The sequence below is a fragment of the Mycetomoellerius zeteki genome, unplaced genomic scaffold (genome assembly GCF_001594055.1).
Source record: "Mycetomoellerius zeteki isolate Tzet28-1 unplaced genomic scaffold, Tzet1.0 scaffold79, whole genome shotgun sequence".
Lineage (NCBI taxonomy): Eukaryota > Metazoa > Arthropoda > Insecta > Hymenoptera > Formicidae > Mycetomoellerius > Mycetomoellerius zeteki.
In genome coordinates, this window is record NW_017257819.1 from 292,328 (window position 1) to 308,819 (window position 16,492).

At 39.2% G+C, this 16,492-nt stretch overlaps 1 protein-coding gene across 6 annotated transcripts in view; it reads left to right on the forward strand.

Annotated features, from left to right (window-relative positions):
- Positions 1 to 16,492, forward strand: part of rhea (Talin_middle and talin-RS domain-containing protein rhea) — a 59,983-nt gene that overhangs the window by 35,088 nt on the left and 8,403 nt on the right. For all 6 annotated transcript variants that reach the window (XM_018458986.1, XM_018458985.1, XM_018458989.1 and 3 more), the window contains 9 exons: positions 6,062 to 6,254; positions 7,797 to 8,195; positions 8,313 to 8,583; positions 8,653 to 9,156; positions 9,513 to 9,610; positions 10,140 to 10,228; positions 11,013 to 11,471; positions 12,113 to 13,923; positions 14,489 to 16,391. In XM_018458986.1, coding sequence (XP_018314488.1) covers positions 6,116 to 6,254; positions 7,797 to 8,195; positions 8,313 to 8,583; positions 8,653 to 9,156; positions 9,513 to 9,610; positions 10,140 to 10,228; positions 11,013 to 11,471; positions 12,113 to 13,923; positions 14,489 to 16,391 — 5,673 coding nt within the window. In that variant the 5' untranslated portion in view covers positions 6,062 to 6,115. The remainder of the gene's footprint in view (positions 1 to 6,061; positions 6,255 to 7,796; positions 8,196 to 8,312; positions 8,584 to 8,652; positions 9,157 to 9,512; positions 9,611 to 10,139; positions 10,229 to 11,012; positions 11,472 to 12,112; positions 13,924 to 14,488; positions 16,392 to 16,492) is intronic.

Sequence of the window (16,492 nt, forward strand, 5' to 3'; positions counted from 1 at the left end):
GAATTTTTTCGCGTATTATCGCGAGAGATTTTAGCGGGCGGTAAATAACGTCCGCGAGCTATTCAATCGCGCCGTGCTGTGTCGCAATGATAAATGACGAGAGCCCGGACGGCGACAGATTAACACGTTTCCACTATAGATTCGCCGTTTCCGCGATAATCGACAGAGGCCTCCCTGCCGATTGGCACGTATATGCGCGATCCATTTCCAGGGTGAGGAATACGAGACTAGTTGTCGGGATTAACCGATTTTGCCGAGCGCGGCCGCATAATCGCGTCTTCGTTACTGCGTCGCTCCGGATCGCCACCCTCAATTAGTTCGCGTCAAGTGTCATCGCGACGAATATTACACGACGTCTAATTTTAGAAACGCTTTTGATTAACGCGAATCGCGCAACTGGCTCTTCTTCCTTTTCTCTGTCCGCTTTTTCTTTTTTTTCTCACGTTCCACCGTTAAATACCGCTCGCTCGTCGTGTTTGATAACAGTGCGCTTCGTATTCAGACAATCAACCGTATCGAAATGGAAGATCCGTGGAGAATTTAAACGGCACGGGGGAGAATAAAATGGCCAGGAATTTGTTTTAGTACGTCAAAGGGAGGTATTGGAGCTCGATCGAGATGAAAGTCCTATTTATGTTTTAGTACATCGAAAAAGCAGCGCGCGCGAGGGCTGTATCGGGAGGAAGATCGCCGGATAAAGAAGCGTATCGCTTACGATAAGAAGATTATCGTATTACGTATAAACAAATTTTCTTTTCCGCTTTTAATAATCTACTCCTTCCACCTTTTTGTCGTGTACTTCTTTTTTTCGTCGAGGTCATTGTAAAAAAATGTCTTCTCATTTTCTGTACGATGTAGAGAGGCTTTGTCTAATAATATTTATCAACTGTTATCTTATTTTTGGGAATGCAATCCTGTCGCGCGAACGCGACTACGTTTCTCACTACTACACGCGAGTTATCAATTGTAAATCCATAAAAATTGAACCTGCGCCTTTACTTTCGCGCCTTTAATTGTTCTTTGAATCGAAACTTGTAAATAAAAAAAATTGAATTTAACATGAGCCAGCGAAACAAAGAGTTCGCCACTTTATCGCCAGCCTTTCAACGATGAATGTTGCGCGTCCGTCCCTCTCGTAAGAATATTCAATTTCTAGCATCAATATCAATGCCAGGCATTGTCGAGAAGTGGTTCCATCCCGCTGTGGCGGTATGCATGGAGTTGATGATCCAGTTGTATGTAATGAGGTCATTCCCTCTGAATCGAGTTCGTGCGGATAGGAAGGTGACGTATTGCGAATTGAACGAAGTAACTTTGTAGCCAACGGTGCTCTCAATTTCGCAGTAAAACGCCGTCGGCTCTGCGAGTGATTGCCTGTTGCACGATTTTTTTCCCCTCTGCATTTCGCCATTGGGATATTCACTTTGTCTCGCTTTTTTTTCTTTTTTTTTTTGAAAAAGCAAAACTGATGATATCGCTCGTAGTGTTCACAGGGAATGGTATTGGCTCGTACTTTGGGAATGAACAAAATGCATATCTAATCAGATATACAAAACAATTTTTCGCAATGACTTACACATATATTAATATCAATGCAATTTTTATATTTGCCATTGTTAAGGATGTATCACACATACAGACCCTGCAAAGAAAATTAAATTTGGAAATGTGTTTAATATTTACACTTCAAATAAAAGTATATACATATATATAAGTTGGGTGAATAAGATTACATTTTTATTTAATAACTTTTTTGTCGTTTATTTATTTTATTTGTTATTTTTATTATTAAAAACTAAAATTTTACAAATGATAACAAAAATCTAAATTTTTTTTATAAGTTCTTTAAATATACAAAATAACTTCTGCAAAGTTTCATTACGATTCACTGATCAGTTACAAAGATAAAGAACAAATAAATATTTTGTTTATTTACTGGGTAATTAATTCATGCATCACAATGTAACTCTATACTTAAATAATCTTGAATACATTATGTACTTATATATTTAAAAATTGAGATTTTTATCATTTATTTTATAATACGTTTCCATACATTTTTATTAGAGCACAGATTTAAAAAATACTACTATTTATTAAAATAACTTATAAATATCCAGAGAGAGAAAGAGACAGAGAGATAGAGAGAGAGAAAGAGAGAAACGACGGACGATGCCGGGCGTCGTCGTCTTCGCTCGGCGTCGTTGTCGTCGCCCGGCATCGTCGTCGACCACCATTTATTGAGTTATCAACAACAAAAATTGAAAAATATATTGGAGGAATAGGGTCAATAAATTTATGATCTTTATTTAAATATGATGAATTGCAAATTAATATGCGACAACAAAGTGACCTTTATCGAGATATATTATCGAGAATTCGACTAGGAATTGTAATAGATTCGGATACAGCTGTTTTAAACGAGAAAAATACAATTTACAGAGGCTACTTGTGATGATCGATTACGAGAATTATATAATTATTTAGAAAAAATGCCATTGGATGCAGTTTGTTTACTTCCGACTTGTACATTATGTGATACTTTGAACACTGCAATGTTAAATCGAATTTCTTCGGACGAAGTAGAACTTGCTCAAGATATAACAGATTGTGTATCATATTTAAAAAAAGTTTCAAAGATATTAAGTAAGAATGATGAAGATAGTTCTCGAACAGCTGGATTAGCGAAAATTACAATTGTAAAACTAGGCTCACGTGATAACGATTAGAAGAAGTATCGATGTTACTTTAAGTCTTATAAATGGTGCAATTGATATATTTACATTCATACGAAATAATAATTAAATAGATAAAATAAAAATAATGCTTTCGGGAGTAGAACATGTATTAGAACGTGTTAGCGTTAAATTTGAAATAATAGATAGAGCATATGTTATAAGAAAACAATTTCCAATATGCTTAAGTTACGGTATGACTATTCATAAACGTCAAGGATTGAGTTTAAAATGCTATTGTAGAAGTTGAAAATTCTATATTCAGTTGTGGATAAGTAAACGTTGCTCTTTCACGAATAACTACTTTAAATGGACTATATCTTATAAATTATGATTCTTCATGTGTGGAAGCAAATGAATTAGCCAGAATAGAATATAGTAGGTTGCGATTACAGTATAGGCCAGATCTTTTAAATCAGGCCTGTCCAATTTGAGCTCCGGAGCCAAAACGCAAAGCTATCGACACAAAAAGATTCAGTGTGGGTAAGATTTCGGGAACTGTAAAGTGTTGATACGCACCTAATTGTAAGTGATGCTTATCAACCCTTTATGGTTCTTAAAATCTTACATTGAATTTTTTTACGTCGATGGCTTTGCGTTTTGGCTTCGGAATTCAAATTGGACAGACCTGTTTTAAATATTAATATTTCAAACACATATTACAATATATATTTGAGTTATTACATAAAAACTGGAGTTTCTAAAAATTGGAGTGTGTGATAGAAATGTTTTGAAAAGCATTTTTTTTAATATAAAAAATCCCACAAGAAATATTTGTTATTTGTTGAAAAACAAAAAAGTTAATAAAAATTTGTTAAATTATCGTCAACAAAATTCATTGACTTTTGTCTAAAATATTTCATGATCGGGCACATATTTTTCATAACTTTGACACGCTTTATTGTGATCGACACATTTGCTTTCGGTAATCATCCGGTTCCCCACCCAAGTCAGAAATTTGATGTGGCCGATGAAATCAAAACCATACGTTAATTGAGTGAAAATTGTCAACGAGAAAAAAGCGAATGGGCGGGAGGAGTGGAAGGGAAGGTGGATGAAACGGAGACGAGATCGAAAAGCTCATATAAGAAAGGATAGCCAGGGGTATATGGCATGGGGTGAGAGGGGTTGCGCTCGGAGTTTGACACAGTCAGAGACCGACGTTGCCTGGCAACCTTTAAGGGTGGAAATCCACATTGGCGTAGGGTGTATTTATGCGACATCACTATTCCTTCTGGGTCCCACTTACCTTCTCTCTCTCTACCTTGTATAACCCTTCCCCATAAAAGACACGTGGGAAGAATCCTCGTGAATGAACCCTACAGCTGTGATCGACTCGGAGTTGAATACAACAAAATTGGATGTTTATCCACGCATCTAACGACGCCGCTTATTATCGCGGAAGAATGCGCGTTTCGCATATCGCAAATTAACGAGAAGATAGCAATCTTCCTCGATGAAGAGATCGGACCCGATGTTGCACTCAAATCGTTTCTTCCACCCCCGATGTGTCTTATACCCCCGGAGCGGAGATAATGACACTCCATTTGAATTCAATGTCATGATTTAATCTATTCATATCTCAGAATATTCCCCCTTGCTCTCTTTTTGCAATTACTCCTGACGAGATATCTTCTCCGGGGCAATCTTTATAAAGGCGATCAAACGTAGTTAAACGCGCGGTACGTTCTCATTCATCTTTTTCTTCTCTGAGAAGCCGCCCATTTAAATTATATCTCAACATCATCTCGAAATATTTTACATGTTTATAAATCACCGCGAGCTGTGTGTATCACATGAGAATTTAATTACTGATCGAGTATATTGCCTTTTTCTAGCTATCGGATTCGATTTGATTATTTCGAGTTCGATAATGGAAGAGCATATTTTTGTTTCTCTAATACGTTCTTCGTGTTTCTACGCTCGTGGAACGATGTTGCAACCCTCGTGGAAAATTTTGTGCTATCAAAATATAGCGCATACTTATATATTTACTATACGATAAAAAGTAAAATTATATAGTTTATAGTAGAAATATATAAATTGTGCGCTTTTTTTATCCCTAATTATATAAATATATCCTCATATAAATGGAAAAAAATTACAATAATATATTTTATAGAGTTTCTGTGTGTGTCTAAATGTTATACACAAATTTTTATAATATTATATATATATAACATAATAATAATATATCACACATATTTGCATTTTTATGTTTGTTTATGTTTATAACATAGCTTAAGAAAAATTATATATAATTCGTTTCCGAATTAGTATATAAATATTTCTGTGAAATTTAAATTCAATTGTAAATTTTATCTTTGAAAATTGTTTTTCTTCATTCTTCGTATTTACAATCTTGTGGAACGATGTTGCAACCCCCATGGAAAATTTTTTGCGGCCAAAATGTAACATATACTCATATATTTACTACACTACAAAAAGAATGTAAAAATTTTTTATTATAAAGAAGAATAATTTTATTTGTAAATTGTGACTTTACGAGTAAATATACACCTTTAATAGTAGGTCCCAAAATTACCACTATAATTGCTGTAATTTTATATGCAATTTTTTTTATAATATATGCATGAGAGATCGATATATATATAGACAGAAGTCTTACGATGGCTTCCTTCAGTCCACCGCGGATCATTTTTAATCCGTAGTCGCCGTAGTCGCTTTAACCCTCGCTTTAACCGCAAACTTATGCGCTGTACCGACGTTTTTTTCCAAACAACATATCACGATAGAAAATACCTACCAGAACCTTGTAAAGAACTTAACTGGATCTCTGTACAAATCGTAACTCGCTTTTGTACAAACTAACGCAGCGGTCGCGACGCGATTATCTTTCTCGATGTCATTAGCACAAATAATTTTATAATTCTCCGGACTGGGTACAGATAACATAACTGAATTTAATGACGTTACATGATTACATTAACGAGTGTTCTGTCATTAGATCGTAACGCGGTAGGGGACATAATAGCCGATTCTTGCAACTTGTTGCGTGCAATTTTGCTGTAGGAAGCGGAAACTGCGTGCTCCCGCATAATCCTTTAAATTACCATCTACATAATACCGGGATTATCAGATAATTTTGCGAGATACTTATATATAATTTCACGCGGCGTGTGATCGACGAGATACTTGACGTCCGCGATGATTATACGCGTAACTGTCTTCGTCCTGGTTGGAAAATAAATATCCCTGTCGATGCGGATTAACGAAATATTACGAAAGATTAATTAATAATCGCGAACGAGCCGTTCTTTCATCTTGATTAACGTAATCTAATTTCGCGCGACTATCTTTTTCAGTCGAGTGATTCTGGAGGTTTCCGCGCACGCAGAAGATCACCTCAAGCGATCGCGATGGCTACACTATCTTTGCGCATCTCCATACCGGAAAAGAATGCCACCAAGATGATGCAGTTCGATCCCAGCACATCGGTGTACGATGCCTGTCGTATCATCAGAGAAAAACTCGCCGAGGCCAGCAACATGGGTCAACGTAAGCGCTCGATATTTTATTCGATTGCATCTAATTATATTTATCGAGATACTTTGTCAGTACTTTTCGCAATATATTTTAGTATATATATTTCAGTATATTCCAAAAATAGATAGGAGCAATAATTTTTGATGAAACACATTAAATTTCATTTTATCAAATTTTTTTTTAATACTGGTGATATTATTATGGAACGATACAGATAAAATATTGTGGAAATATCAATGTATCTCATTAGCCAACTAATGCAATAAAAAGGGAAAGAATATTTAAAGATTTAATTTTTATACAATATTATATTTAAAAATTTAATTTATGCAGTATTATAAATACATTGCTAACTACTTATTTTGGACAAGTCATCGGTCGATATTAAATACTTTATTAATTAACTTCATCATTTTAACATGGATTTTATTTACGTGCTCTTTAATTTATTTAACTGTGCATAGAGAATTTCAACTTTATATGACAGTTCGTAAATATACTAATTTATGTATCTTGGTTTAATTATTTGTAATTTAAAACTAAAGAATATTTGGAAAATCGGCTAATACGAGTCGTACGCGGTTATCGGGACATAAAAATAATTCTTAAATAATAAAATTTAATTTACATATAATAATGAAATTTGATTTACATCTAGACGTTTCGGTTTTTTTTTAACCGTCTTCAGTCATAAATTTATAAAATGAATGTTATACAGAATGATGATCACAATCACACTGTCGATGCCGAGGAGGACCTCTTCATTATTTCAGAATTATTTTTACGCTCTGATAACCGCGTACGATTCGTTATTTCAAACATTTGTCAATTTCGCGAGTCCGAAAATTATACTATTAAAACTGAAGATGATAAAAACGATGGTCGAAATATTTATTAATGCGTGAATTATTGTCTTTATTGAATATATGTAATATTTGTCATATTATGATATTAAATTTATAATACGACCTTCTTGTATTGACTCTTGCCTTCTTGTAAAGGCGTTTCTTATTTTTTATTTATTTGTTATTTACAGTTCTTAATTTATTTACAATATTTAAAGAATTATACGTTGAAATTTAATTTACTCTGATAAAAATACTGTATCAATAGATTTATTTAATATAAATTAAATTGTATTTTATTTACTGTTACTATACGAGTGCGTTATATAACGCACTCGTGTTATATTTTCATTAGTTTCTTTATCGTCTATTTTATGAATTACGTAAGCCGATTTTTTTTAAATAATATATATTTAGTTTATTTGTAAAATGTGTACGATAAAATATTGTACAGCCTTGACCATAGAGCATTTCCCAAAATTGACGTAGGCGTTCTATATCTAACAAAAATAAATTAAAAAATAGTTTTTATTAAGAAGAATGTTTATTTTTATATAACAAATTTTAATATTTTGTTAGTTTTCTTTTGGCTTTTATTATTGTGTTTTCTAAGAAAAAATGATAAATTGAGGGTTTTACACTTGTGGCCGAGGCTGTATTAAGTCATAAAAATATGATTCTAAGATTATCTTTATTGTTCTTTGCGTAGCGAAAGATTATGGCCTGTTTCTCGCTGATGAGGATGTGAAAAAGGGAGTCTGGCTTGAACCCGGGCGAAATCTCGATTACTATATCTTGAGGAATGGAGATTTGCTCGAGTACCGTCGTAAGCTCCGTACACTTCGGGTCCGCATGCTGGACGGAACATTGAAGACTATGTTGGTGGACGACAGCCAGCCCGTGGCTAATCTCATGGTAGTGATATGTACAAAGATAGGTATTACGAATCACGACGAGTATTCTTTGGTGCGCGAGCTGGAAGATGAAAACGATAATCAGAAACCTGGAAATTTCGGCACTCTCACGTTGAAGAGAAAGAAAGAAGAGAAGGGTGAAAGAGATACAAAGATGGAACAATTGAGAAAGAAATTAAAAACCGATGACGAAGGTAACACTCTCGAACTCACATTGATATATATTTAGATCAACATTCCGTTATCGTCTACACATATTATGGTATAAGTTTGCGAAATACATTTTTGACTAATATTTTTTTGATTTACAGTAAATTGGATAGATCCGAGTAAGACCTTGCGCGAACAAGGTATAGACGAATCTGAAACCGTTTTGTTGAGGAGAAAATTCTTTTTCTCGGATCAAAATATCGACAGTCGCGATCCTGTACAATTGTCGCTGTTATATGTGCAAGCGCGAGATGCGATTTTGGACGGTACGCATCCAATTACTCAGGAAAAGGCTTGCGTTTTCGCCGGGATTCAGTGTCAAATCCAGTTTGGCGACCACAAGGAAGAGAAACATAAACCGGGTTTCTTGGAGTGAGCATTCGATATGATTCCTCGATGCGCTATATCGATTAATATTTTATTCATATCATTCTTTTGCAGTCTTAAAGAGTTTCTACCGCAATCGTATGTAAAAGTGAAAGGAATCGAAAAGAAGGTCTTCGCGGAACACAAGAAGCATATTGGACTTTCAGAGCTGGACGCTAAGGTTCTGTATACTAAAACCGCCAGGTCATTGAATACGTACGGCGTCACATTCTTCTTAGTAAAGGAGAAGATGAAGGGCAAGAATAAACTGGTACCGCGTCTGCTCGGCGTGACAAAGGATTCGGTCCTACGACTCGACGAGAAGACGAAAGAAATTTTAAAAACGTGGCCGTTGACGACCGTGCGGCGTTGGGGCGCCTCACCAAACACCTTCACCCTCGATTTTGGCGACTATTCCGATCAATATTACAGTGTACAGACTACCGAAGCAGAGCAGATACTCCAGTTGATCGCTGGTTATATTGACATCATCCTGAAGAAACAGAAAGCGAAGGATCACTTCGGTATTGAGGGAGATGAGGGATCTACTATGGTGGAGGATAGCGTGTCGCCACTAAAGTAAGTATCTCTCACACTCTCAATACATGTTAGCTCCTCTGAGCTGAATGTGGACAGAAGTAATAATAGCTATTAAGAGAGTGTTAGAGCAATTATCAGTTCTCGATGAGAGTCGGACTCGTCTTAAAGCGACCGACTTACGTTCAATTGTGTGTCACATCCTGACAATATTTTACGTTAATCTAATGCAATCATGGAAGAGTTTTTAAGAAGTCACGCAAATAAGTGTGTTCGAGCGATTTCCAATTCTAACGGGTATATAATTCGCATTAAAAAAATAAAAATAAAAATTTTTTAATAAGAATTTAAATAAAAGACACTAATTGCGATTTTTCATGTGCATTTTCATTCAACAGAGCCACCATCATGCAACATGAGACTAGCAATGTCGGTAAAGGAAATGTAGAAGCTGTTTCAGTCGCAATACCAGCTGTTATGAGGGCTGGAGGAGATGGTAAGCGAAATTTTATCATATTTTACTTCACATTTTATCTTTAAGTAATTTTATCACGACTTTTACTAAAGATTATCTTGTTATATCAACAGTGATTGTATATTTAATTATCAGACTTTCATTTGGATGTACATGGCAGCTTTCAAAACTGTATTATTCTTATAAATTGAAAATTATGTTTGCTTAAAATTTTTAAGTCCTGATACATCGTTCTTTTAACGTATTTAAAAATTAATTAATTATGTAGTATTTCTTTGCACGATTGAATCCTCAGATCTTAGCTGTTGATATGTGTTCTTGTATATACATACATACACTTTTCATTTTGTAAATACACGTTAAGCTAGCGTTTGCAAAAAGTGTCGCTTATAATAAAATTAAATAATTATGTATCACATTAAACTCGCTTTTAGCTCTTAACGGAAAATCATTGTCTAAACGAACAGATTTTCAGTATCGAGGACTCGATAGGGATTGTTAATAACTGTAAATACAGCTATAGAGTTAGAGTGCACGGTGTGATTTATAGGGGCTCGACCATATGGGACCGGTCACATAGGTGGTGCCCAGTACACAACCGTTAGTGGACAGGTGAACATCGCTCATGCTCCACCTATGGTAAGCATCTCTAAAAAGCGTCCAAGCTGCTCTCAAGCTCATGTCAATGTCTTTTAGTTGCTTGTTATAAATATATATGCGCCTTAAAGTGTAAAAATTGTAGAGCCTTCGGGAACTTTTGACTTTAGCAAACCGTATCTCTCTACTGTGTAATTATTTACGATTTTGATTATGGGGATATATGTATGGGGATGTATGTATTTGGAACGGTATTACATATTTTGTGAATGTCTAAAATCGCACCGATGAGATGATTATAACTGCACATTAGAGAGCGAAATTGTAAAGAACTAATAGACGGTTAAATTTATTTTCATGCTAGGCGCCTTCTATTGCGGACACAGAGTAGGTACACTACGATAACATTTTCAGTTATCTCTTCAGTTTATAGAACGTTTATTTTATTTCTCTGGACTGATTCATTTGCGTTTCATATTCGTCGATCGACTTTCTCTCGGTACAGTGCTTACTGGATAGATAAAAATCTCTGCAACGCGTTACTTGCGATTTATGCTTTCTCACGACAGAATACTTGCTCATATTCAATCAGTATCAGTAAACTCTGTATCGCCGCAACTATTTGTTGCAGTTTACCGCTTTGTTATGTACGCGCATTTCATTTACAGCGCAGTTCATTGATTGATCGTTACAAGCAAAACGTTTCAATCCCAATTGCATTTATTTACGCGAAAAATATCTTTTTTTTATGGTACTACCAATCATTCAGTCAGATTTGCAACAGCCATACGTACATTTACAATGTAATGAACGTTCAAAACTATAGGTCCAACAAACTAAGGTGACATCCGTCCTATCTGAACCGCAACGTGCCTTACTATCGACCATCACCGCTGGTCACGAGGTGATCCACATCGCTGAGACAGAACTGATTACAAAAGCTCAATTACCCGAACTCGGTACGGATCCGGCATCTCTAAGATGGATCGAGCAGACGATCGACACCCACAAACAGAACGTGGGCTCGCAGATCGCAGCGATGAACGCTGCGACCGCCCAGGTGGTCACGTTAACTTCCGGACCAGCAGACGACGTCGATCACACGGCAGTGGGAGCAGCGATTACCACAATCGCCACGAATTTACCTGAAATGACGAAAGGCGTGCGAATGATAGCTGCTCTCATGGACGATGAGTCATCCGGCGAGCGACTATTAGACGCCGCCAGGAAACTATGTTCTGCATTCTCGGATTTACTGAAGGCCACAGAACCTGAGACCAAGGAGGTAAGTTTGTCGTGTCTATGAGAGAACTGCATATAATCAATAATGTATAATACATGACCAGTTTGCGAATGCAAAGTTAAATGTTATTTCAATTCTCCTCTTTAACATAACATCTACGCTCTATGGACAATATGTAAGCACTAACATTTAAGCTTTGTAGCGCAATAATATTACACCTGCTTTTATGGATGCATTAAACTTCTTCGCGAGCACTTGATCTTTATCCTACTATATCTTTGAGATGCAAATTTTGTTAATAAAAATTTTTTGAATGTACATAAGTAAATGTAAAATTAATCTATATTCCCTGTGACATAGTTGGCTAAAAGATGTAACCTCTTTATTTAACCCTTCAATATCACTCTTGGTATAGCATACCCAGTTCTCTTTTTCGAAAAATGATCTTTCGAAACTTCTGTTTACTTTATTGCTTATAATTTTTTTATTAATAAAAATACATAATCTTCTTTAATATCTGCTGTTTTGATCGGAAAACATTTTTTTACAGTATGTTTGTTTTTATGAAAATTATAAGCAGTCCAATTGAGTTGAGTATGCCATATACTAGTAGTGTGTTGTTCCTTCCTCTTATTTTACATATTTTTGGATATCACATGAGTTATTCTTTGCTTACATTTTAGCCGCGGCAGAATCTATTAAATGCGGCGTCACGAGTGGGTGAAGCGTCGCATCAAGTATTGACAACTATTGGCGAAGAGGATGACTCGAACCGCGAGCTGCAAGACATGTTACTCGCGCTCGCTAAAGCCGTGGCCAATACCACTGCTGCTCTGGTATTGAAAGCAAAGAATATAGCAGCCACATGCGAGGACTCCGCCACGCAGAATAGAGTGATATCAGCTGCAACCCAGTGCGCACTGGCTACATCTCAGCTCGTAGCTTGCGCAAAAGTTGTAGCACCGACTTTACACTCGCCCGCCTGTCAGACGCAACTAATGAACGCCGTTCGCGAAGTAACCAAGGCTGTGGAACGTCTGGTTCAAGTCTGCAACGAAACATGCAGCGACGAAAACTTACTGAAGGAGTTGAGCATTGCCGCCGCCGAGGTCAGTCGTACCTTGAACGATCTTCTTAATCACATTAAGACCGCCACTAGAGAACGCGCCAAGGAATCCATCCAGGAAGGTGCGGTGGAAACTATTTTGGTTGCAACAGACAAACTGTTCGCCAGCACTGGTGATGCTGGCGAGATGGTACGACAGGCGAGAGTGGTCGGCCAAGCTACCGCGCAGTTGATTCAAAGTATTAAAGGTGAAGCAGAAAGACAGACAGACTCAGAGCAGCAACAGCGTTTACTGGCGGCGGCAAAGCTACTCGCCGACGCCACTGCCAAGATGGTGGAGGCGGCACGGCAGTGCGCTAGCAGCCCGCATGATGCCAAGATGCAAGATCAATTGCGCCAAGCAGCGGAAGAGTTGCGAGCTGCGACTACAGCGGCAGCAACCCCGGCGTTACGTAGAAAACTTATCACACGTCTAGAGGCGTGCGCCAAACAGGCCGCATCTACAGCCACGCAATGTATCGCGGCATCTTCCGGTGCCGGCCATCACAACACTAACCCGGCCAGTCAGGAGGAGCTCAACATGGAATGTCGCATGATGGCGCAGCAAATTCCATATCTCGTATCAGGAGTAAAGGGCACGCAGGCACAGCCGGATAATTCTACGGCACAGTTGAACCTGATAAATGCTTCCGAACAGTTTCTGCAACCAGGCACCGCCGTGGTGAAGGCAGCCAGAGCCGTTCTACCGACGGTCACCGATCAGGCATCTGCCATACAGCTGAACAACACTTCGCAGCAGCTGGGATCTTCGTTAGCGGATCTTCGATCGGCGGTGACGCGCGCCAGGGAAGCCTGTGGCGGATTGGAGCTTGATGCCGCGGAGGAGTTGATAAATAGTCTGAAGGATGAACTAGGCGAGTTTTATCGCGCCGTCGAGGCCGCCTCGTTGCGACCGTTACCAGAAGAGACGACGGAATCAACCGCGTTGCGACTCGGTGCCACGTCGAAGAACGTTGGATTCGCTATGGCGCAGCTGTTATCCGCCGCCAAGCAGGGCAATGAGAATTATACCGGAAGCGCAGCTAGAGAAACCGCGTCGGCCTTGAAAGATCTTACGTACGCCGTACGAGGCGTAGCCGCCACATCCAATCAGCCGGAAACGCAAAAGAAGGTGCTGATGACAGCAGACGATGTAATCCTGCGATCGCTACGACTGGTGAAGGAAGCTCGACATGTACTGAAGAATCCCGATGATCCTGAGAACGAGGTCAATCTAGCTGCGGTCGCAAAAGATGTCTCCAATTCATTGAATAAGTGCGTGTCCTGTCTACCCGGGCAAAGAGACGTCGACGAAGCGATATACAACATCGACGATATGACTCAAGTGCTCAACTTGAACGAGTTTCCGCAAACAAGCAAGAGTTATGGGTAAATAGTTTTTATCGATTGGTAATAAAGCAGAACAATATTCTTGGAAATAGAAAATATATTTCTTTAATTATAAACAACAAAAAGATAATAAGGGCAATAGGAAAAGTGTATGTTTGCTGTTTCTCATTTGTAACGGAGCGGAGCCGCAATTTTGAAACAAGCACGTGGTTTTCAGTAACGAACAATGCAATCATATATTGTGTTGCTGAATATAAAAAAAAATAATAAAATGTAATTTTTTAATTAATCAAACAAAGAATATTAATAGAGGAAATGATTTACACTCTATTTTCATGAAATGTATAATATATAGTATCAATGTACAACTTTATCTCTATATAACTTATCTCACAAGGCCTTCTAGGTCTCGTTTCAGCGCGCGCGAAAAAATAACACTTCTAGTTTAGTTCATGTTAAAATTACCACTGAAACAGCTTTACATAGTCATGTATCCTTTTTATGTACTGTATTAATTAAAAAAAAATCCTATTGCTTGCTATTCCATACATAGAAATAATTGGTATATAGAGAGATACTATTTCAATTTTTTTATACTTTGCAGGCAATTGCAGAGCGATCTCAACAACGCTGCCGTCAATTTGAACGATGCATCATCGAACGTAGTGTCGTCCGTACGTTCACCCGTACAACTTGCAAATTCGTCGAAACAATTCACCAATGCTTTTGGAGATTTGTTGGGCGTGGGTATGGAGATGGCAAGTCAGACAACGGTTGAAACCCGCAGTCAGGTGGTAGTATCGTTAAGGAATGTTAGCATGACGTCTAGCAAACTTCTCATGACCGCCAAATCGATTGCGGCTGATCCCACTGCACCAAACGCGAAGAATCAACTTTCAGCGGCGGCTCGTGCAGTCACCGACTCTATAAATTATCTAGTGGACGTATGCACCTCGGCGGCGCCCGGACAGAATGAGTGCGACAATGCTATCAGAAATATTCAATCCATGCGATCTCTGTTGGACAATCCGAGCGAACCCATCTCCGACGCCTCGTATTTTGAGTGCCTAGAGACCGTCATGGAAAAGAGTAAGAGCCTCGGAGATGGTATGACCGGCATTGCGAATCACGCGAAGAAGTCGGAACACGAGCAGTTTTCCGTCGCGGTTCGCGGAGTCTCCTCTTCGATTTGCGGCTTGATCGAAGCGGCAGCTCAAGCGGCCTATCTGGCGGGTGTGAGCGATCCCACGTCGGTAGCGGGTAAACCGGGTCTGGTGGATCAGGCGCAATTCTTGCGAGCAGCGCAGGCCATTCACAGTGGTTGCCAGAGTCTCGGTAACCCGACCAGTACGCAACAGCAAGTGCTCTCGGCTGCTACTATGATTGCCAAGCATACCAGCGCGCTTTGTAACGCATGTAGACTCGCGTCCAGCAAAACTAGCAATCCGGTAGCCAAACGGCACTTTGTCCAGTCTGCCAAGGACGTTGCCAATTCAACAGCGTGCCTTGTCAAGGAAATTAAGGCGCTTGATCAAAATTATTCCGATATCAATCGCGAAAAGTGCGCAGAAGCCACGAAACCGTTACTCGAGGCGGTCGATAATCTCTGCACGTTCGCAGGTTCTCCCGAATTCGCGAGTCAGCCGGCCAAGATATCCATTGCAGCTAGAGCCGCCCAGGAGCCGATCACCAGCGCTGGCAAGTCCATCATCGACGGCTCGTGCGCGATGGTACTGGCGGCCAAAAGTCTCGCGGTAAGTCCGAAGGATCCGCCGACCTGGCAGCTGCTGGCTAATCACAGCAAGAGCGTCAGCGATTCAATCAAATCACTGGTAGCGTCGATCCGTGACAAGGCGCCTGGTCAAAAGGAATGCGATGCCGCGATTGAGAAATTGTCAGCACGCATTCGCGAGCTTGACGCTGCTTCGCTGAGCGCAGTTTCACAAGCGCTAATGCCGCGCCGCGAGAATACCGTGCAGGGATTCACGGATCAGATGGAGAGCAGTGCAAGCGAACTGCGCGAGAAACTGGAGCCGTTGCGTACTGCTGCCAAGTATGAGGCAGAGAATGTCGGCCACGCTGTCAATCAGATCGCCCTTTACTCGGAACCGCTCGTTTCCGGCGCAATCGGTGCCGCGTCCAATATGGTGCACTCGAAGCAGCAGATGGTGTTGTTAGATCAGACGAAGACCGTAGCAGAATCTGCGTTGCAACTCATTTATATCACCAAGGAATCTGGCGGCAATCCGAAGGCTGTTGCGCTACATACTGAGGTGGACGAGACCGTCGAGTCCACTAAAGATGCGCTTCAAGAGCTACAGAACACCTTGGAGACTATATCGACATCTGCGGGCATCGTTACTGGTCTGATCGACACGATTTCTCGTGCAATGGTGAGATTGGAGGATCATCGTATGTCCACTATCGATACTGTAGACTCTTACGTGGATTATCAGACAAGGATGGTCGAAGCTGCTAAAGAGATCGCTCGATTGGCACAAGAAATAGTGAGTAATCTTTAATATCACAATTTTGGCAATCATAAATACAAAGTACCCTTAATTTATTACCTCTATTAACCTGGTCCCCCCACTATCGCAAATCAAGT